Here is a 24,780-nt window from a genome sequence, read left to right on the forward strand (position 1 = left end):
GATAGATTATGATCATCTCATCATCTCTTCCGAAATATCTATGAAAAATGCTAGCTTTACCGGGTTGCACATAAGTTGGCCTGGAAAATTCAATATCCCAACCTATATGAGATTTTCAGTTTTTTCTTCAGCACTCGCGAGCACTACTAGCATTTACTAGGTATTTTAGAGATATCGATGTGAAATGCTGGATTCTCCGGGCTGCATATAAGTTGGCCCGGAAAATTAAATTTTCATTTTTTTCACTTCTATCGAATATTATTTTCCAATTTTATCATCAGCACTCGCCAGCATTTTTTTTTTATAAATACCACAACTTTCGGACTAACTTAATAAACTTCATCTCACAGAATATTATGTAGATCTAGTATTGTATGTATTCAAATATTGTGGTTAATTCATTATTGCCTACCATTGAACTCTAAAAGAAGAGAGAGTTCAATGTTGGCTACTATCCCCTATTTGGCCTATTTGTACTCATAGGCGGAAATGAACATTTTTTGTGGGGGGGCACCCCCTAGGAAGATCTGAGGTAATGCACCCGAGGTAAAGATGTTGGGTGGAGAAGAAGTCCGAAAATTCTAGAAATGGCTAAAAACAACGAAAAAGCTCCAGAATTGCTGTTTTTCACCGCTGTTTTCTAATTTCTCTTTTTTTCTGGGGAGGGCACCGTGGACATCTGGGGGGGGCACGGCCCCCCCTGGACCCCCCCTATTTCCGCCTATGTTTGTACTGGATCTCATTTTCATTCTTAAATACAGATATATATTATTTAATTAAGTTTTTTCGAGTTACCTCAGGAACCATCAGAGATATTTGGGAACTGTTTACACCTACCCACTCATCCTTGAATAAAGCAACTTTTTCGTAATTTAAGCTACCCTGTATTTATAACGGTTTTCAATATCCCTGTAGTCCCCCTCTAAATTGACTGGTTTCTCCGCCATTTTTATGGGAGTGAGTCCGTAAGCGCTTTGCTTCCAACCCCAGTTTTCAGGATTTTTCTCTATGCTACTACATTACTGTACTTGGTGGTACGTTCTGAAGACGTGGAATTGCGCCGCGTTTTTTGTAGGTTGCAAAGAGGCAAGATGGAATTCACTTTTCACCGTAGATTTGACGAAGCGTTGAAAACGAATCTCTTCCAAACTGTCTGTATCCATGTTGCCACCATATAAAGATACAAGAAAGCGTACTCAGCCCTTGGCAATCTCCTCTGGCGTGGCATCTTGTGGTTGGTGGTTGGTCATTTCAAAGATTATAGAGTTTCCCAATTTCATGATCTTTGGGTAACCATGACCCTCTCGTCCTTCTCTCCAAACCCGCTAGGCAGTGCTATCGGCCTATCCGTTAAGGTTTAGGGGAGTCTTTTTCAAAATGATTTCAATATAACTAGCATTTGTTTAACTTCTTATTTTCAGCCAAATTACAAAATATAATACTTTTTTTTTTCAAATAGTGACACTTTACTGAGCTGTAACTCCTAGCATGTGTGCGCTATGAAAACATTTTTCCTACAAAAAATGTAAGAAATTTTGTCCTCTTCAACTTTGTAGGGATTATGTTTTGTCGTGAAAGCCAACGTTTTTGAGTTATTATCCAAAAACCAAATTTTTGTACCTGAAATCCAAGATGGCGGCTAGAGCGCATATGCCTCGAGGTCGAAAATTTGGATTTCTCATAAGGGTCCCAAGCCTAACAATATACCAAAAGAATTGCTACTACCCCACCTTTTGCATTCAAACACCTCTTTTTGATCTCCACGTACTGGACTATAAACCTAAGTTAATTTCTCTCGTAGATCACTATTCTTTCGCAGTCTGGATAACACAAGTTGACATGACTAATGAATGATCCAGCTGAGTAGTACAAATATCTTGAAAAAAATTCATTTCGAAAAACTCGGTTGTGTCAAAATTGAAAGTGTATTTCAAATAGAAATTGAAGTTTTCAAACTTGCACTCAGTATGGCATTCGATAAAGGATTCCTGAACGTTTGGTTACTGAGTATTGCTTTTATGTTACTCTTTACAGCTTTTCAATGTCTTGGAATTATAATGGTGAGTAAATAATAAGAATGTTTTTTTGAATTTGAGTTTGTTTCAGTTTATCATTATGACATTCTTAAATTTTTTTCCTGCATATAAAAATTCATATCCACTCAAATGGTAGATTTACTTCTACCTAGAGACAGATAGAAGTTTTATAATTCTTCGTAGTAGTTGGGAAGCCCAAGAGGAAAATTCGGAATTAACTCGAGCGTGTCATATTAATATAAGGGGCGATACCGTGGACCCTGTAGAGTACGTCTACCAAAAATTAAACTGTATATGTATAGGAAGAATTGTCTTGGACATCCTGTCAGAATAGTAAAAAAAGCTATCATCGTACATACTCGATCATGTCATTAAAAAATTATCTATCTATGTCAGATTAGGATATGTGTGGTTAATTACATGTTGGAAAGTGAACATTCTCTTAATCCAAACTTGAAAAAAAACCGCCACGTGTACATTCCGAGCGCGGTGGCCATTTTGCCATTTTCAACTCTTCCTTACGGCTATCCTCACTACGCAAACAGTCAGATTAACATGAATTTATTATCAAAGCTACGAAGGTATCACACTCTCGAGTAGGTAAACCTGACGATTTTTTTTACATCTTAAACACCTGCATAAGCTTACCCCAACGCTGAAAGTGGATAGATCATAGAACCTTTTTTCCTTCTACCATCTAATCTACAAAATCTACTAAGTCTCCGGGACGCTCGAGTAAATCTCGATTTAGCATCGTGGGCAACCCAACTAAACCTAGAGCTTTCTCTTTCTTCTCTTTGAATATTTATCCTATGAATAGGACAATGGTTAGCGTTCGTCAGATTTGTAAGACACACGTTAGGAATAGTGAAAGATCCAAATTGTTTTTCCGGAGTAGGGAAAATCTAGCTATCTAATGAAACGTTTTTATCAGGAGATCTTGCGACTATGTTAAAAAAACTTTTGAAAACATTGACAAGCTTCCTGTATCTCCAAATTCGAAATTAAAATTATTTATGGAAACCATTTTTCATTGGTTATCAACCACGTGGAAGATTCAAATCAAAATTGTGTAACAGTGCAACAGATAACAGATTGCTGGTTGTGTTGATCGGACCAACCAAACCTGCTACTGCGACCAAAGCGGTCTGTTGCTGTGAACAGACAAGCTCGTAGAGTTAAACCACCCCCTCTGGACCCATAATACTCAGAAAGGAGTTTATGTCAGAATGGGATGTAATTCTTGAGTTCCTCTAGATTCAGCTTGTCCTCAGTCTGTCTCCTGGCGCGCAGTCACAGGGGATGTGCTCAATCAGTTCGTCCTCCTCTAGGCAGAACTTGCACAGTGATTCATTGACGATGCTAAGTTTGAGTAAGTGAGCTCTGAGCCTGCAAGGTCCCGTGAAGACCGCCATTATAGATCTCAGATTTCTTCTAGAAAATCCTAGCCGCCGACAGCTGACTGGACTGGGAGGTACTGAAATGGCACTGTGCCAGTGACGCAGTCCAGGACGGTTGAGCCAGTATTCCAGGATATTCTGCCTTATCCAGCTATTGTTCCGTTCCCTGATTAAGGAATTAGAAATTCCTATAGTCGTTTCCGGCCAATGAGCGCTGAGGTTGCGCCTTCTCTGGCTAGAGCATCCGATAATTCGCAGCCTCTGAAGCCTGAGTGTCCAGGTACCCAAATCAGTTGCAGTCTATTGAGACTTCCCAATTTGAAGAGTACCTGTGCTGAATTGCATTTGTCAGCTGCGAGAGATTTAATGGCAGCTTGACCTGCCCAGACTACAGACTACAGATTAGAGCACTGAGTTCGGTCAATGGTCTACGACTGTAGACTCCGGCTCCAGAGCACTGTTTGGTTCTGGAGCCACCAGTAAATCACCAAGGTCTTTGTAAATAGGATTTCTTATGACAGAGCCATTCGTTTCAGAGAACTGAAGTTTCCGTCGGTGCTGGTTCTTGTTATTATTCTATCAGTTCTCATACCCATCACCTCGTCCGCCTTCAGTTGGGCTATGAGTCCATTGGGCACGAAAACGAGTGGTGGAGCCTGTGAGTTGCTAATCTTGCCTCTCCTTAGACAAGAATGTGAGGGGATGGAGGTCTAATAGAACTCCATCTCCATGGATATGGTTGGAGTAGAGCGGAATGCCCCTGAAATCATGAGAAATGCCGTTTTATGGAGTCTCGAAAGTTTGTTTTGAGAAGTAATTTTGTGTTCTGTGCAGGACCACCAGGCGATGCAGTTGCAATTGATTATTAGTAAAATCACCGTGACGTAGAGCCAGCGGAGATGCTTTGGAAAAAAATGTGTAATATAATGTGTCTTATTAATGTGAAGGATCGAGGTGGTTGATAGAACTCTCCGACTGTCAGACCCGTTTGTACCAAACGCACTTAGTGTTAAGGTCTCTAAAAATGAACCCTTATAACTTAAATTACGTTGCACCAAATGTTAAGTGACATTTAAATGGCTAAAGCTAGCCTTAAATTTAAGCGCTCCTGTAATGACCACTTAGGTATTTAAAGGCGGGATTCTAACCTAAAATAATTTGTTGAACTGGCTGCAAAACTTCCCATTTTTGATGGATTTTGAAAATGAATTTATTACTGAATACCAAGACTTTTGTTTTGCCTTTATTGTAATGCCATCAGTCTTTTTTAATTTTCAATTTGGTGTCACAAATCATACTATAGTTAGCAACAAACTCTTTTCTCCTGTTGAGAAGGGCCCCTTACTTAAAATTCTGTTAAGCCACAGACGTGCAACTGGGAATAAAATTAAGCGTTCATTAACTTCAAACGAGGCTTAGTTAATTACTCCTTTTAAGGGGGATTGGTGCAAACGGGCCTAAGGCTTCCTTTCATCAAGAGTATAAAAAAATAGAGACAGATTGTCATTGATAAAATTCGAGTCATAGAGTCAATCTTTAAATTTCTGAAAAATTACCCCTAACCCATTGTGGTATGAAAAACAGGGTAATCCAGTTGTAGATTTTTTTTATTAGTTTATTATTTTTGACACCCTGTAGTTTTGGTGATATGCCTATAAATTTTGAAAAAACCTTTTTTGATTTTTCCAACCAGTTCAGAAATAATTAAGATATAGAAGGGGGGTGAGAAATTTATGGTGAATCACACCATACAGGAATGTGTACTCACGTAGAGTGTATGAAATCTTTTCAGACTCTCCTTTGACTTTTATATGTCACTCTATTTATAAAAGTTTTCGTACAAAAAATTAATAATTTATGGAGAGTTTTTTTGAATCCATTTTCATTTAGACAGGGTGTTTCAGAAAGCCTGGATATTTTAATTTTCCTGAAAAATCTGAATTTTGTTCATACCTAGGATTGAAATATAAAAAGATTTCACATAAGAAAGAGGAGGCATTTTTTATAGAATAATCCCCTGAACACAAGAAATCATTACGATAACCCACTTTTGTTCTTAGAAAACGATCCTCGAAGGAGCTAAGAAAGAGAATCCAGAATTCAACGCTGATGGTTATCTTTGTCTAGCTATCGTCTATATCTCCTTCGCTATCGTTAACTGGTTTGCCCCAAGTATAATATCACTAATCGGACCCAAAGCTACAATGTGCATTGGTGCTGTAAGTTACATGTAGGTTGAAAACAGAACATCAGAAAAATGCAATAGGTAAGATCGTAATTCGATGTGACTGAATGTGTGAAGATTGATTCTCACTATACGTTCCGTATCCTTTCCGTATCCATTCCATATAACTTCCGACAAATTCTTACGTGTTCTCACACTCATACTGAGGGTGTACCTCAGGGATCCGTGCTTGGTCCCCTACTTTTCATTCTGTCTGCATGATGCATTTGCGGCTAATGACTAATGATTATCACATATATGACTGTATGATGCGCACTCTTCGCGCTCTATCCCAGAAACGGTTGATCGTTTGAAAAAAATTCGAGCATAAGTTCTTATACTTTGCGACTTTCTTAGTGGATGCATATCTCATTTAAGCAATAGGAACCGAGATATTCTAAAAAAAAAAAACGATTTTCTGACCTTTGACCTTCAATATCTTAAGACGCGGACACGATTGCGTTTGTGACTTTTGAGACAATATTAAGGACGACAAAACAAAAGTTTATATACCAATTTACAGCTCATTATCTTTTATTCCGAGGTTTACCTCTTTTTTTACCCAATATGACCGGGCTAACAGGGACATATTCGAAAACTACGAAAAACAAATCAAGAAATTGTTTATTGAAAAATGTTTTATAGCACTGGTGAATTTCTGCTTAGCTCGTTGAAATAACTAATTATTTAATTTGTTATATTGTATTATTGACATGTCCTATACATCACTGCAATGTCTGAAAGGATGAATAAAGTTGTATTGTATTAAACCCTTTTAACCCATTGCGTGTCGGGTATGGTGCGTGGTGTGGTCCTATTCACTCCACTTTTTTCTATCTTTCGATATACGCCTACCTTAACTACTTAATTCCAACTTATTTCTGGTATTCCTCCTCTTCTTTTCCTAACTTCCTTGGCCTCCCAAATTCTCCTCGTCAGCATATTTTCCTCCATCCTATTCAAGTGTCCATTCCAATTGTCCCCTCTCTATGAATTCCTTCAAAGACTACCTGCAATTACTTTCTAATTGTTTTATTCCTAATCCTATCCGTTCTAGTCACTCCCTTCAGGTATTTAATTTTCTGTAATCTTGACTTTTATCTTTTGAGTGTTTTGTTCAGTGTCCATGTTTCGCATCCATATGTCAAAGTTTGTCTGTAAACCGATTTGTGGACTTGTTTATAATGCCTGATCTTATAGAGTGGTATAGTATGTTTGTCTTCTCTACTCTATTGTCAATTTCATTAATTTATCTTCCATGTTCTTCAAAAATTACTCTATCTATCAACCAGTTTGATTTTTTGTCGTTCCAAATACACGTCCAGCTTTCTCTCATTTCATGCCTCCGCCTTCACCATAGTTTTTCCTCTATTAATCTTCATTCCATACATAACAACAATAACAATGACTTTATTCCAAGAAAAATAATGCAATCATAATCCGATTAGAAATATCAATAAATAATCACAGGGCGGAATTAAGATGGTGACAAAGCACATTGTCACCCCTGCTCTTCCACTCAAACCCTGGTAACGGAGAAGAGTGAAGATACCAGCACCAAGTCATCCGCATGGCGATACGCCTAAAGAAGTAAAAGATCTTATACGAGAAAATCGAAGACTCAGAAGAATATGTCGGATGAATCAAAATGATCTGAACAAAAGGAATCTCAATCGCCATAGCCAAGTTCTGAAAAATGCCCTGAAAGATCTAAGAACAAGCAGATGGAACAAAAGGGTTCAAGAACTGAATACAATCGATCATTCTGCATGGAGAATGCAAAAAAGCCTACGAGGAGAAAAGACTAAAATTCCACCCCTACACGGAGAATGGGGAATGGCGTATACCGATACTGATAAGGCAAATGCATTGGAGGACTCGATCGAATAAGAATCGAGAATAAATTACAGGATAGACGACTATAATGAAGATTTGGAAGAACTGGTTGAAGAAAATGAAGAAGAAATGGATGAATTACCAGCGGCTGCTGAAATAGACAAACCAACATCGCCAAATGAAATCAGGGAAATAATAAGTTTGAAGAAGAGGAAAGCTCCCGGAAGCGATAAAATAACCAATGTTATGTTAAAGAAATTACCTAGAAAAGGTATAGCTGCTCTAACAAATATCGCGAATGGAATTATGAGGACAGAACACTACCCAGAAAAATGGAAAACAGCGGAAATCATAGTGTTCAATAAACCATTCAAGGAGAAGAAGTTCCCACAAAACTACAGACCGATAAGTCTACTGTCGGCGTTAGGAAAAGTAGTAGAAAGAATTATAGCCACGAGGCTAAAAGAGGAAACCGAAAATCTGAAACTAATACCACCCGAACAGTTCGGATTCAGAAGAGAGCATTCAACAGAGCAACAATTATTAAGGCTCACAGAATACATTACAGAGGGATTCCAAAATAAACAAGCTACAGGTCTCGTTTTACTAGACTTCGCCAGAGCATTCGACAGAGTATGGCTTGAAGGATTAATATACAAGATGAGATGTGCTGGATATTCGATCAAAATATGCAAGTTGATCCGGAATTATCTCAAAAATAGAAGATTTTAAGTGAAAGTGTAAGGAGAACAACAAGAGATATAGAATCTGGAGTACCCCAAGGGTCAGTACTTAGGCCACTTCTGTACAACATATACATTCACGATATTCCGAAGAATCCAAGAACCATGCAAACCTTATATGCTGACGACACAGGCAAAGCAACTCGACACCGCAACCCAGAAGTAATAGAACGAGTTCTACAAGAAACGATTGACGAAGCAAATGACTGGACAGAGGAAGAGAAAAGGAGAATGCGAATTTACCGAAGGAGACCAAGAGATCAATTGAAAAGAGATCAACATAAGAACAGAAACTTATTGAAAAATTCAATAAAGTGTTATCCAATAGAGGATAAACACATATATGTGTGCGAGAAGAAAACCGAAGAAGGCGAATGCCCGGAACCAATATTCAAGAAGCAGTTAAGGGTTGTAAGTGGGTCTCGAGCTCAGGAGACTGAGAATCCCCACACTTGTTTACCCTCAGGAGAGGGTGGTTCGTCTGACTTGCAGATTTTCCCCCTGCTACACAAAAAAAAACCCTGGTAACAAATAGTGATAAAATAAATTAATAATACACCTCGAAGCATGAATGATTGAAAATATTATACAAAAACAAAAAAAAATTCAAGCAATATTTCAACATCTGAAAATTCTACATATGTGCCAAGAGAAAAATAAAAAATAAACAAAAAGTAAACCTCATCCCAGATTTTCAAATTCAGCTGCAGTTCTTCTTCGCTTCTGGCCAATATAACTAACTACATCATCCATAAATACTGTCTGACACACATACTCTCTCCATTTTATGGAACCCTATAGTTGTTCTCGTTTTTCGTAAACATTTTTGGATCATATCATCCATAAGAGTTATAAATAAAAATGGGCTGAAACCCCCTTCCTGTCTCAGATTTCTTGTTATTACGAAACTCTTTGAGATTCTTCCCTTCAGTATCTATTATCTAGTACTCGGGAAAAATTATTTTCAAGTTTGCTACCTCTATACTATAACTAGAAAAGTATTTTTCAAGTTAAACTATATTTGTTAAGTTTAATCCTTTTCTTTGAGCAAAAATTTTGTCATAATAAAGAGATATTTAGTGGTTAAAAAAAATTGAATATATCTAGAATCAGGACAATGTTACCTACCATAACAGAAAATAGAAAGTGTATTCTTACTCGACCGTAATTTTAAAAGAAAAGACTAGGTATAAGATTTTGTAGGGTCAATAAAATATTCCATTTATAATAAATCTCAAATGAATATTTTTCAGAGGATACATATTCAGTTTTCTTTACCCAGAAGTACACGCTTTATACATTATGAGCGCAGTGCTTGGTATTGGTGCTGCGTTGATTTGGACAGGTCAAGGAAATTATCTCATTATCAACACACCAAAGGAAGAAATGTCTAGGAACTGTGGAATATTCTGGGCCATGTTACAGTTGAGGTAATATTAATTAATAACAAAAATGAAAGTGGAAATACAATTTTTCCTCACATAACGTTTTTATGTGAGGTTTCCCCTTACTCATGTTTAGTTATTATGCCTTTTCAATTGAATATCCAGGAATTATGATTAATGTCTGAGTCCCCTGCTAACACCAAGAGATTCTTGAACCATCGTAGCTGTTTGACGATGACTTAGGAAATTGTGTCACCTTTTGTCATAGACATAGAGACATGGACTGAGCAATGTCAGCATGAAATTGGCTTTTTTTATAGAAAGAGAGAAATGATGGTCGGGCATTTACCTTCTCTTTTTTGTTCACATAGAGGTGAGTGTGGACCAATCAATATTCTAGAAAGAGACAACTGCATTCCCGACGTGCGTTTCTCTCTGTCACTTTTTTTGACCATATTTCATGCATAGATAGAAAGGGAAGGCACAGTCCATGTCTATATGTCTATGCCTTTTGTGAACAATACCTCTCTGAGAGGTTACCGAGAGCTAAATGCTCCCCCCCACCCGGCACCCAGCGATACTGGGAAACTATACACTCTGTCGTGTCTGCTTTTTCGATAATAAACAGAATATTTTTTCATTCGTTAGTTACTTGTTAGTAACTTTTTGTAACATAAAAATTTTCGTTTATCTCTCGGTGATACTGGTTGAAAAACAGCGCACTTTGCATTCAGATTTTTCGCGAAAAATTAAAGTCCATCTTTATAATATTATTTGTAACACAAAAATTTATTTATTATTATTATTTATCTTATGCTCGTGTAACGTTTTCAAGACTAATCAAATCATCTTCTTTCTCAATGTCTTATTTATGTACAAGGTCTAACCCTAATTCATTTATACAGATAAAATAATAATAACTGTTCCTTAATGGCCATCGTTATACGGTTACTCATATATATACAGTTATTATATACTTTCACTACTTTGCACTTGCAAACTCTACGGGATTCACTGGAGTTTCTTCAGATCACTAGCTAACTGTCGTGTAGTCCAACGTGCGTATCTTTTATATCGATACGTTCTTGTTAGAGAATGTTCCAGCAGCGTCTAGAGGAGCGGCGAGCTATCGCGATGTTTCGAGCGGCGGCTTATATTTATACGTATTCAGGGTATTCGGATGTTACAATTAATGGGATACCTAACCTAACCTATAATGGCACATTAAGAATACAAAGTTGGCACCTACATTTTCATAAATTCTATTTCTCCTTTGCTTTCAATAGTAATTCGTTAGAAACTATTTGGAACAAAAAAATTTAGTTTCTTACGAGACCTATAATGGGATAATGGCCATTAAAATGGGAAGTTGGCAACCCCATTTCATAAATTCTATATTTCTACCTGCCTTCAAATAGGAACACGTTAGTATATATTTGTACATAAAAATTTTTGTTTTTTGCCTGATCTGAAATGATAGGATAATGACAACTCTAAATGCGAAGTGATCACCCATATTTTCAAAAATTCTGTATTTCTCTATTGTTTATAATAGTGCTCAATATTATTAATCTATTTTTCTATTAATTCTCTGATATAGATAATGGCAAAATTACATTTTTGCCAAATAAATTATTTCTATCCAATGTTAAATTATTCTGAATTCTCAACTCAACTATGATTCTGATTTTTCATGAAAATTCTAATGTTTCAATTAATGGATTGATTTAATTTCATTTAAGAGTTCAAGACATTTGAAATTTGAAGAAATAAATTTTATATTTGTGTAATCTTTCAGCTGAATAAATGAAGGAATATTATAATAAGTGATATTCAACACAATATAGAGTTCCATCAAGACATCCATCAAGACAATTGAAAAAATGAAATATTTTTATCCATTGAAAATATTCATGAGATTCAATATGGTGATAAAAATGATACCTTTCATCAATAAGATAATTTTCCGGAGAGTGCTATTATTCGAATCCTAATTATAACTAACGTGTCACGTGTTGTATTGAAAATGGAATAAAATGTTGTATACAACACGTGATACGTTAGTTATAAATGTTAATTCATTTAACTCACTTTTGTATGGAAAACTATTATTGGAAGTGTGAGTTAGGCATTTGGTGTCATCTATTTTCAAAAATCTGTTATAATAGCAAAAAACATTTTATTGAAACAAAATTATGAAAAATAACAATATCAATATGTGCAATTTATGTTTTAAAAATAACATCCTTTAAATGGCAGCACAAGTGACTGCCATGATGCAGATCGATTCGGACTTCTTATCACAGCTTGTCTTACCCGTTCAATATTTTCGGGTGTTCTGACTGTACGTATACCTCCACGAAAATTTGATGCAACATTCCCTCTAACATCAAAATCTCTTACCCACCTCATTATAGTTTGGCTTGGCGTGTTGGAATTCTTTCGTGTCTTTCCACATTAAATTCGCGACGAAAATTTCTTTGCACTTGCACAACTGAATTACTTATTATGAATTGTTTTACGACATAAATTCGTTGATTCATCGGGAATTTCTCCATGACAAATTGACTACAATTGTCAAAAACAAATTATTATTATTTAATAATAATTTGTTCATTTGAACGTTTTAGCGGCATGCAGACTGGAATTGAATTCTGAATTCAATTTCAGTCTGCATACCGCTAAAAGCTTCATTTCATTATATTTCAGACACTAACGTCCAGTTGCAGGAAAGTCCATTAAGATTTGATGTCCTATCAAAATTTAAAACTGTCATTTTTGAAGGGGAAAATGGAGGATTAAGATTTTAATCCTTTAGTATTAAATTTTAATGGACTTTCCTGCAACTGGACGTAAAACTATCATCACGAATTATTATTTCCACAACGCACTATGAAAAATAGATGAAACCAGATGCCTAACCTTGTATTCACTACAATTCAGTAGTGTTATTCATATAAAATATGAAAGAGTTTGAAACTGCATTGGTCACGCACTTTTCCTCTATTGACCATTTATACTAAAAAATTAATTAGCAATTTGTATCAAAATATAAGTCTTTTTTAGCATGATTTTTGGAAATACCCTCATATACTTCCTTTTTTCTGGTATTGAGAGCGTGGAAACAAATACCCGCTTGCTGGTAATTTTTATACTTTCCGGTATTGCAGTGGCCAGTTTTGTAGTGTTTATCATTTTACCAAAAAGTGTGCGCCAAGATGATATATCCAGCGATAAGGAAGACAAACCTGGCCCCATCGAAGTACTTCGAGGAGCTGGAAGATTATTCAAGACAAAACATGTAGCATTTTTGTACGGAGGTATGTAGTCAATGTCATTGAACAAGAAAAACATTTATAAAATAATATAAACTCATTAAATCAATGATAATTCCCCAAGAAGCTATTCAATGGAATATTTTTTTGGTATTCCCTGCGACCTACTGTTACATTTTTGGTTGACTAGGTACCCCAATGTCCCCAATATTACCAAGCATTTGATTCCTCTGTCCTGTCGCATCGGCGCGTTGTGGCCGATCTTTCACTGCTCAATAAATACTTCCATAGCCAATTCTTTGTAGCTGAACCCTTTCATAACACGGCTTGAGAAACCTGTAAGAAAAATTCGTCGAACAGCTTTATCACTAGAGCTTCGGAAATCTAGAACGGCTCGATACATTTACTTTATGCCACCGAACGCTTTCTCGGATTACTTTGACCTAGAGACTTTTCACTGCGTATTAACTCACATTAGAAAATCATGTAATTCAGTTTCTTTTATTTGGTTTTCGGAAAAATAGTGTTTTATTTGTAGGCGAAGGATATTGATATTATCTTATATTATAGCAATTCCAACCAATTATCCATCCATTTCAAAATGTATGCAATGAAATTGTTCTGATATAAACATCAACTTCTTGTTTTATACACTGCGAAAAAAAATTAACGCACATTACGGAAATCTCAAATTTATTCTACAACTGAAGGTGTTCTCAATGATAATTATTTTTATGAGAATTATGCATGCATATGTTATCCATTTTCAACGGTTTTCTTCAATACAGATGTTTTTTCCCAGCAGGAATAAAAAAAGATGATATTATCAGATTTTGAATGTACCTAACCTATTGGCTCCATTCTAAAATTAGTTGTTCTCGATCAATTCTAGTGATCAATAGTTTTTCTTTCGTTTGATTTTCTACACTCGATCGCTATGCAACGCGAAACACGCAATTTGACTCAAGAGGAATGTGCCCAAGCGGTAGTTTTGCGAGAAGAAGGGTGGACATACACAGGAATTGCAGAAAGGTTTGGAGTTTCCCATACAAGTGTGTCCAGAATGTTGCATCGATTCAGAGAGACAGGTATGAATTTCCGAAGACCAGGACAGGGTAACCACTGGTAACAACTGCCATTCAAGAACGTTACTTGAGAGTTTCTTCGTTGAGACAACGGTTTGCAACCGCTCGCCTCCTTCAAATTCAGCTTGAGCAAACTCATGAGGTACAAATTTGCACTCAGACAATAAGAAATCGCCTTAGAGAATATGATTTAAGTCCTCGTGTCGCGGCAAGAGGCCCAGCTCTTACCCCAGCCCATCGAAGGGCGCGTTTGGATTTTGCGAGAGAGCATATCCATTGGGAAGAGGCGATTGGGAAATAGTTCTCTTCACAGATGAGTCTAGATTCTGCCTCTACCATTGTGATCGACGTTCCCTTGTATACAGACGTCCATATGAAAGGATATGCTCAGTGCAATTTCCTGAATACTACTGGTTTCGGGGGAGGATCGATTATGGTATGGAGTGGAATATCTTTGACTGCTCGCACAGACCTAGTGGTCGTTGAAAATGGAGCTATGAATGATGATAAGTATATAAGGAACATTCTTGAAGAGCATGTAGTGCCATTTGCCCCATACATTGGTGAAAATTTCATTTTTATGGACGATAATGCCAGACCCCATCGTGCGCGCATCGTTCAGGAGTACCTTGAAGAGGTTGAAGTCTCTCGAATGGAATGGCCAGCAAGAAGTCCAGATCATAATCTGATTGAGCAGGTTTGGGACAACCTCAATAGAAGGCTGAGAAGTTCAGAAAATCATCCAGCTACTCTTAATGACTTAGGAATCCAACTCGGAGAAATCTGGGAAGGATTAGATCAGAACATTTTAAGATCACTCATTTTGAGTATGAACCGTCGTTGCCGAGCTGTAATTAACGCAAGGGGTGGAAATACCAAGTATTAAACCTCAAATCAGCATTTGAGTAGTTTGAAAATTGTTCATTTCTCTTCTTTCACATAAGATTCGGTGAAATCCTGAATTTGTCTTCCATTTAATGTGTCTTGTTTCGTTCAAAAACTTCCCGAGAGAACATAAAAAATAAGTTATTAAAACAATGTAGAGTTAACTTTCATTAAAATTGAGATTTTCAGAATGTGCGTTAATTTTTTTGCGCAGTGTATATTGAAATTTAGAAGTTTTCAACCAACTATACAGTGCAGCTATCCATATTTCGAATTTTCAGGTTTAGAGCTGGCCTACTTCAGCGGCGTTTACGGATCAAGCGTTGGTTTCTCCTTGCAGCTGACCAATTCCAAAAGTTTGATAGGACTCAGTGGAATCTTGATTGGTTGTGGTGAAGTTCTTGGTGAAAAAAATCATATCCTTCCCATAACGCAGATTCAAAATACATTTTTATAGGTGGCACATTGTTCGGCATTTTCGGTGCCTACACAGCAAAGATTGGAAGGAGCACTATCGTTATTTTTGGCTGTGTATTGCACTTGATAACTTACGGTCTCATTTTCATAAACTTACCAAATAACTCACCTTTTGGTGATACCAATGACGAAGCAATCATTACCAGTTCGGCTGCTATTGCCGTGGGATGTGGGTTTAGTTTAGGATTAGCAGACGCATGTTTCAACACCCAATTCTATACAGCAATAGGCACCAGTTATCAAAATAACAGTGCGAGTGCTTTCGCTATCTTCAAGTTTGTACAAGTGAGTATAGTGAAATTAATCTTTTTTGTACAATGTTTCATTATTTTCCATTCTAATGATAAGAGTCATAAGGGAAAATGATTATTCGGATAAAAATTTCCCAATATTACGTGGTCATAAAACGAACTAACTAATAAAAATATTCTTCCTCTTTCGCTCTTTCACGGAATAAAATGTATGGAGTTTGGGATTTGAATATGGTAATAATTTTGTATTATTTTGAAGGGTTCATAGTCTCATCAATGATCTTTTCATGTTAAACATTTATTGATAACTAGCTGACCCGGAGAACTTTTGTTGTCCCCTCAAGTCTTCTCATGCAATTCTGGTGCTAATTTTTCGTACGAACAAGGTAATGTGCTCTCCGTCTTCTAAAAATTATAAATTTATCCATTTTTATGTTCTTTTCATGATTTCATTATGTATATGCCAATATGTAAATTACCATGAATCTTCAAACAGATTTGTTACTACTACTTACTTACTTACAACTTAATTACTTACCAAATACTTACTTACTTCTTCAATGGCCGGTAGTTAGCCATTATACTGGTTGACAGTCTCTCGTCCTGGTTCCACCCTGGAAGGTCTGCTCTTGTAATCGTGTATTCTCACAATTGGTATGATCATAGTTTGTATTCTTATAGATATATTTTCATATTCATTCATCTTGCTCGATATACAGATTAGTTCTCAAGCCTTCTGCTCTTCTCGAAACCAACGACTAGTGGTTTCTCTCATTATCAATCTCGTTTTTTACTTCTCATAATGTATCAATTGTATCTTCTATTTTTTTGATGGACATTCTAATCGTGCTTCCTTGTTAGCAGTCCGCCTCTGTAAATGTTGTATTCATTGATGAATTTGGCACTCTTCAAGACCTACGTTGTTTATATTAATTATAATATTATTCCTCTACTCACCATTAATGTACTGATTTCATTGATGACCAAAGAAAGACAATTTAGCTTTCACCTCTTGGCCTGCATCATTATTACCATAGATTAATAAAACAGGAGATAGAGCATCTCGACAAAAACGCGTTCACAAAATACTGCCATAAATATGAATTTGGATTCCTTGGGTGGGGGAACTGGACAGGGGCGGATTTAGAACTAGTCACACTGTGAATATTTCAGATAGTCGGCAATAATTTTATATCGAATGGAAATATGTTTTAATGCAAAGATTTCGAGTATTTTTCTCATGACAACTTATAGAAGGGATGTGGAATTAAAAATACCTAAACACCTGATGTAAAACAGAATTTATTTCGAATACAATATTACCATACACTAATGGTCAATATGACCCTAACCTACATACAGATTATTTGAAATATATTTTATTCACTATCTATATACTGAAAACCAAAAATTACTTTTATCAAATAAATTCCCTTCAAAATGGTTAATTCTCAGTTCAATAGAAGTGGAAGCAGCTGAATTTTATGGAATTTGTATACCTAATGAGAATCTGAAAGAGTTTGTTCATTGAAGAGATCCTCAAGTTTTTTGAACACATTTTGGGGAATGAAAAAGTAACGTAATACTGTAGACATGTAATAATGATTGTAAAATCAGAAATGATTTCTTATTGCATACAGTTACCCACCCATAAAAAAATCCCTCAATTTTTGATGAAACATCATTTTTTCCTTTTATGGGCAGTTTTAAGTTGAATTAAGTTATATTGCATAGAAACTAATAAGCAGTATTTTGAACTTTGATTTTCAGCAACTGAAATACTTCAACAACCTGCTTCTCCCTTCAAATTTGTATACCTCGAAAGTGCTTTTCCGTGTTGAAGTGCATTATAATTGAGAGCTCTTTTTAAGAAACTGTAAGCTTTAACTCAATAATAATGTAACTTTAGAGGAAATTGTTTGAGGTCATTGTCATATTTATGTTTTTTATGCATGCAGCTGTCTTCGAAGAAATTTTACATTAGGTATTTGCCTCGGCTTTTCAAGCTTTCATCTTGAATTTTTCCTTTCAATGAAGTGAGAACGGCTCGTAGGGTAGCAACTACTGACGACACACTCGTCGTCTTAAATCGAGATATGGGGTATCCTGATAACAGACATTTTTTTTTAATAACTCATAAAAATAATGGGAATATTCGAGCTCCATTTGAATGGTCATATACAATATTGTAATCATAATAAGAGTAGTAGCATAATTTTTACATTGCCATTGAAATATATCTTAGAAATAAAGGAAACTTTTTTGATTTTCGAAAAAAGGTCAACGCCGTGTGCCTCAAAACATGACCGTTCAATGACCTTTGCTCCTTTTTATGGATTTATATTCCTTAGACGAGTTCTATTCACCATAGTAGTTTATAAGGAATTTTTTGTACCACCCTGGGTAGGAATGTATCTTACTTGTTTTATCCTTGAACTACAAGACGCTTTCATTTCTTCTACAAATCCTGAACTGGCATTTTTGTTTGATGATTTTGATCCCATTTTCCTTCCATTTTCTTCAAAAACTCCAGTATTGATGACAGGTGTGGTACAGTATTGGCTATAATTACAACATTGTTAAAGACATTGAAATCTCGTTCTATTGTTCATCTTGGAACCAGGAAGGATGTTTGTACAAAAAAGCATGATATATTATAGGAGGAAGAGAATCTAACAAATTTCACCACAAAACTAGATGTTGTCAGAAATCACTCGCAAAATTCCAAACAAAGTGATAGTCAGACAAGAAAGCGAGTTAACAAAGTGGTAAAGTACTTATCTTACCTCACTCGGGATGGCATCTTTTTTCAAATTTACGGTAAAAGTCGATTTCTCTCATTATACTGAAGTCTGGAGTGAAAATTACAAGAGAAGTGTAAATTGTTTTCAAGACACAGTGCAACTCTCCACTACTGTCGTCTGGTTTCTTTTCTTGAGAAACTAAAATTTAAATCAATTATTTTAATGTAAAAACTCAACATTTCAATGTAGGTAAAAATCATCACATCGAATTCAAACAGAATTCGACCCTGGCGTCCCCTAACTCCCTCCCCTGAATTCATAAAGTCGTGAACTCAAACAAGAATAAAATATCACTTACCGGAATAAGTGAATAGCTTTCCCCTTTCATGTGTAAATTGCACTTTTATTTCAAATACACGCTTTTATGGGACATCGCTGCATATTTTCCAAAATATTACAAAATGATTGAAATAATATTTTGACAATTACAAATACACACGCCGTTTTAGAAATTTAGAAGCGATCAGGAGGGGAATACAAGCGAAAATTCATTTTATTGGTGGTTGCCTGGAGTGGGAATTATTGGAAAAATGAACAGTCTGGATAATAGCTTATGTTCCATCTATTTAATCTATGATTATTACAACTCATCCTTCACATCAAAGTTCATTATTCTAACCCTCGGTTTTCCTGATGGAATAAAGAGGCTTTATTAATGTTTTGTATTAGCTTCATGCCGGTGACTAATTCATTTTATGATTGTGAACGATATACAATAAGAGTTTTTAGAATATCATCTCCAGTTCAATTATCTGGCAACAGTCCACTGCTTGAATTTTACAAAATCTGAACACTCTCGATTTTGAACAGCCATGAATTTACTCAGCATGGGCCCTGTTGAAGAGTATTTCAAATACGAGCTCGTGCCTGGAAGTCAACGTGTTAAAGGAAGTTTTATAATCCATAGAAATATCATGTATGTACTTGATTTTTATAAAACGACAATTTTTATACCTACATTATGTAGTTTCGCTACTAGTTTTCATTTTTTGTATGTGGAAAGAGGAAAATACTCACTAATGTTACACCACGAGTGCTGTCATAATTAGGTTATCTATGATAATTGAATACAAAGTTTATATTATTGTCAAATCACTTCTCACAGATACGCAAATTCGTTCCGAAAGTGGAATAAAGGAAAAAGCGCCCCGAAAATAGCTACTTTCAGTACTGTTTTTGTAAAATGTTACTTTCGATAGAATGAATCATATCATTGAGTTTAATACTCAATGATCTTACTCAACTACCTACTGAGTACAAAGTATCGCACAAAATGTAGGCCTTCAGTACCTATTTAAATTTTCGTAAGAAGATGTTCGAACACAGGTCAATTTTTATTTTATATTACGCTACTTTTTATATATAATTGAGGAGGTTGCCATGAATCCTATGCGAATGGCGGAAGGTAGTTAAGTTTATTAGCGGAAATTTTTTTTGTCAGAAATCGATATACATTTTGCTGCTTTTTTTGGCCATAAAAAGGGCACTATGCCCGAACCCCAAGTTTCTACGCAGAAGTTACGAAGAGATATCATTTAATGTCTATTCTTTTTCATTTCTAATCTTATTATTAATTACCTAATTAATTATTGAATTTATTATTTCCAGAATGTTGGTGCGTTTATTGGTTTTTTATATTCGACACATTTGATAATGTACGGGAATTTGGGACTACTGGCTGGATGTGCTATTATAGGAACGATATGCTTTATAATAGCGGATAAAATAGAAGTCAACGAAGAGGATGTTGTGAAGTATAAGACAAACATAAGAACCGAAGCTACCCAAAGTTCTAATGCTTGAACATATTCTACTTATTCTGTATATTATGGAAATATGTAGATCGGAATTTCATACATGAACGTAAAAATTCAATATAAACTTGGATAATATCAGAGTTGTAACAATTCTAAAATAAAGCAGATAAAAAAAATATTCTGAGATACATTCCTTGTGTTCGATCCATAATGATATTTTTGCGATGTACAGATTACGAAAATTCTCCAATGAAGTCCGATGTATGAGTGGTATTCGGTGAATGAAAATTGAAAGATATCAAAGTTTCAATAGAACCTGCTACAGAATTGCTCAATATCTAAGCAGCCAAAGACACATTTGTTTTAAAATGAGCTCGGGTTAATATGGACCTCTGAAATTCGATGGATAAGGCGATTTACATACATCATAACCTAAAAATTTTTCGATATATTCTTTTCGGATTACTTTTCCCCCAACTTGAAATCAGAATTTCATGCCTACATTATTCCTGCTACTCTCCAATAAATCCCGTTTGCAACAGCCGAGAATTCTCTAGAAAATTTACTGCAGAATTCATTTCTCTACAGTTACATACGCACTTTCGGTAGTATTCACTAACCTTTTTGATCGCAATAAATTTGAAGCATAATAAATGAAGAATTCAAAACGCCATTTTAAGGCCAAGTACTATTATAATACTGAGTAGGTACATTCTGATATAGTCCTCTTTGATATAGTTTCCTCTATATGTATCGATTTTCCTGGCCAGCCATTTTGAACTTGAAAAATGAGGAATATTCGCTACATATGGTTCTTTCAGGACCATAAAAGTTTTCATCATGAATTCATTTAGAATATTCAAAAAAAAAAGGAAGAAGTTTGATGTAAATTTCAGAAGTTCGCACCTACCTATCAGGTCATAAAAATATATTCATTTGGTAAATCGAATGAAAATATGAGATATTCGAAATAGGACAAAGTTTCGATATAGTTACTACACAATGACCGCTGCATACAAGCTGCAGCTTGACGTATAGTTCTTGCAGAGCGATTGCTGCATTAAAAGTGCAGCTTGCTGTACAGTTTTTGCACAGTGACTGCTGCATTTAAAGTACAGCTTGCTGTACAGTTTCTGCACATTACTGCTGCATTTGAAGTGTAGCTTGCTCTATAGTGATTGCAATACTATCCCTGCATTTGAAGTGCAGCTACGCTATACTGTGGCTGTATGTCGAATGCAGTTTGTACTGTACACTAACTGTACAGAATTAAGATCGAATCCTTCCATAAAGGAGTAGCAATAACTAATTGCCGTCATGACAACTTACATTCAATAAAAAAGTGCATTTATTAGAGGTAATATATCGTGAAATTCATACACTCCCAATAGATTTTAGTTTAGAAATAATATAATACCATCAGTTAAAAAAAATTTCTTCTTCTTTGTTATGTTTATATTTTTCCCCTTTTCTCTTTCTAATTCATTTTTCCATATTCCTAACAGGAGATTTTTCGACTTTTTTTTTGAATTTGGATTTTGATTCTAGATTATAACTTTCAAATTATTTCAAGAACTCCGCCTACATGTATGTTAATTGGTATTATTGAGCTAAGGTTGAGGGATGGCAGGAAGACATCAGTTAAAAAGTTCAAATAATAATAATAAGTAATATAGATCATGAATAAGACAATATCTGGAAGTGCCTGATTATTTCTCAATTGGAAAGTTTCAAATCAAATGAAAAAAATATTCTAGAATTTGAACACATCTTGAATACTTTTCTTCCAATCCTTTTCTCATCTTCAGAATATTACAGTTTGAATGTTTCATGAGCAGTGATTTTCATCATCAATTAATTTTAAATACACACGGCGGGTGTATCTGAATGATACCGAAAAAATGAAACGGGCGATTCTTTGAATATTCGAGAAAAATTAAAGAGGGTATTGGTATAAAATTTTTTGAAAAACCTCCCCTGAAAAAGTTTACTATAATATTTCAACCCTTTAAAGGGTTTAAAGGTCAGAATTCTGACCATAATTCAGAGTTGAAAAATTCCAACATGTGTAATTTCATTGATAAATAATATTTATCAAGTTTCGTGTCGTGGAATCAGCTGATTTTCCCCTCATGCTTCTACCACTCGGTGTTTACCAAATAAGTATTACTCGATTACATCAATCAATGTTTTGCGTAGAGTCAAATTTATTGCTCGACATGATGTGCAATTTTCCTGCTATCCATGTCCTGCAACTTATTGAAGTGTCCGCAGTGTGTTTACTTTTCTTAAGAGGGGTCTACACCGTTATCAGCGTGATAACTGACCGTGGTCAGTTCAAAAAAAAAAAATGAATATCTTACGTCAGAAACCACTAATTTATATGGTTTTCATTATATTTCATTCAATCAGTTCGTCACCTCGGAAAGTCAAAAATTTTCTTATATGTCAAACGGAAAAAAATAAACAAATTTTTTCATTGAAGAACAAATATTCATTCATGTTATTAACTTTCCGAGGTAAAATTACCTCTTCTATGAATTTCGACATAAAAAATTTTCTCGAAAAAACTCGCCATTGGCTACAATTCGTATCCTGGTGAAATTGAAAAAAGACGTTTTTTAGGTGCTGCCATCTTTTCGACGAAAGTGGAAACTATTGTAATATTCGTAACTTTTACTGATCTTTCAAGTGTTCTGGCAACAACCCACATTCTGTCTTTCCACCTTTACGCCTTATACGGTTGGCGAGAAAGTACAGTGGTATAAACTCCTCTTAGTGTGGTATTTTTACTCATTCCGAGTCATTCGCTTGACAAGAGAAGACGTGCTACAGTGCTCCTAGTGCTATAAAAGAGAAAGCGGACGAGAAAGTCGAAGTGTTATAAAAGAGAAAGCGGACGAGAAAGTCGAAGTGTCACAGTGCCGTAAAAGTGAAAGCGGAGGTGAAAGTGTACACTGGCGAAGCTGCGGAATTTATGATTCCGTCTACGAAACTTCCGAAGTTTTTTGTAAGTTCTATAAGTGTATGTGTTATAGAGCGGAAATTCGTTCAAATTCAGTGTATTCAGTGTCGAGTCCAGATCCCAAGATCGCTGGTTCCACGGATATCACTGGTGAGTCGATTTATTTTTCTGATAGTATAGAAAATATTTAATTTAGCCACATAGCTTGATAGTAACATAGTAGTAAGGATTTCCAATATTCATTATTATTCCGAAATACCTCATATAGTTCAATACGGACAAAAAGCCATGTCGGAGGTCTCAGACAATGAGAGCTCCTACATGGAAGCTACGGACACCGAAGAATTTAGCGATGGAGATGCAGAGGAGCTTGTAATGCTCAAAGAAGAGAATGGGCAGTTGAAGGCTCAAATAAATAAACTGACTGAAACCGTGTCTCAGTTGGTCGGGGAGATACGCCTCTTGAGAGAGGAAGTTAACAAGAAAAAAGCTCCTCAATCCCCTAGTTTTGCTGAAATTGCAAAACAGAATACGGCACAGAAATCCCCCACATTTGCAGAAATTGCAAAGCCGGTAGCGGTCCCCAAAAATTCCTCCAAACAGGAAGTAGCTCCAGAACCGGAGAAGAAGAGAAATTTTGCAACTCAAGTTGCTAAAACCCAGAACGCGCCGCCCACAAAACGCGCGCGTAAAGAAAGTTCATCTTCAGACGAAGAGACCGCAAAAAAAGCAACGGAGTTACCTAAAAAAGATAAAATTCCACCCATCACGACGATGGGTACAGCCGATTGGGTAGAGATCTCAAAAGCTCTCTACGTGAAGAAATTCAGCTACAACAGAGCAACCGTCGTAAAAGACGGGATCAGGATCGTAGCCTCGACTGTGGACGACTACAGGAACATAACAAAATATTTTGACCAGATTGGTAAGGAGTACTTCACGTACCAGATGGAGGAAGAGAAAAAGATATATGCAGTTATAAGACATCTCCCAATAGATGCTGACCTAGATTTAATAAAAAATGATCTAAAGGTCCAAGGAATCCATGACGCCGAGGTGTCCAGAATGACATCCAATAAAACCAAAAAGTTTATACCCTTATACCTGGTAAAAACTCAGAGAAAGGAGATTTTCGAAATAAGACGCCTCTACAATCTCTGCATTGTAGTGGAATCAAAAAGAAGGGCAGAAAATCCAAGCCAATGCTTCAGATGTCAGAGGTACGGACATGCCCAAAACAAGTGCTCTTTTCCATACAGATGCGTCAAATGTTTGGGCAATCATTGCACAAAAGATTGCGAACTTACCAGAAAAGGTGAGGAGAGAAATGCCACATGCGTTCTGTGCGGTGAAGAAGGCCATCCAGCAAGCTACAAAGGATGTAGCGAATTCAAATTAGTTACAAGGAAGAGGAAAACAGGCCAGAAATCGGCTCAGCAGAGCACGATTCCTCTAAAAGTCCAGGAGAAAAAGAAGCCCACCCCCTCCAAAGTAGACGACAAGAAAAAAGAAGTACCCAAACCAGTACAGAAGAAGGAGACGCCGAAAATGCCCCAAGCTAAACCTACGATCAACAAAACAAAAGAAAACAGAAAAGTCTCTGAATCCGCCGACGATTTAGACACTTTTACTGAAAAAATTTTCAACAAAATCATGT

At 35.9% G+C, this 24,780-nt stretch overlaps 1 protein-coding gene across 1 annotated transcript; it reads left to right on the forward strand.

Annotated features, from left to right (window-relative positions):
• Positions 1 to 1,901: 1,901 nt before the first annotated feature.
• On the forward strand, positions 1,902 to 20,293 carry LOC123319155 (UNC93-like protein MFSD11). Its single transcript, XM_044906015.1, has 7 exons — positions 1,902 to 2,060; positions 5,497 to 5,666; positions 9,493 to 9,669; positions 12,691 to 12,944; positions 15,151 to 15,273; positions 15,327 to 15,631; positions 20,010 to 20,293. Exons 1-7 carry the CDS (start codon positions 1,968 to 1,970, stop codon positions 20,202 to 20,204), a joined length of 1,317 nt encoding a protein of 438 aa, XP_044761950.1. The 5' UTR covers positions 1,902 to 1,967; the 3' UTR covers positions 20,205 to 20,293.
• The last annotated feature ends 4,487 nt before the right edge of the window (positions 20,294 to 24,780 follow it).

The sequence above is a fragment of the Coccinella septempunctata genome, chromosome 1, assembly GCF_907165205.1.
Source record: "Coccinella septempunctata chromosome 1, icCocSept1.1, whole genome shotgun sequence".
NCBI classification, from domain to species: domain Eukaryota; kingdom Metazoa; phylum Arthropoda; class Insecta; order Coleoptera; family Coccinellidae; genus Coccinella; species Coccinella septempunctata.

Bases quoted from the DNA above. Each gene is read 5' to 3' on its own strand.
- LOC123319155 (XM_044906015.1), top strand. From the start codon at position 1,968: ATGGCATTCGATAAAGGATTCCTGAACGTTTGGTTACTGAGTATTGCT. The intron at 9,670-12,690 runs GTAATATTAATT...AGTCTTTTTTAG, and splicing joins TGGGCCATGTTACAGTTGAG to CATGATTTTTGGAAATACCC. The intron at 12,945-15,150 runs GTATGTAGTCAA...TCGAATTTTCAG, and splicing joins TGTAGCATTTTTGTACGGAG to GTTTAGAGCTGGCCTACTTC.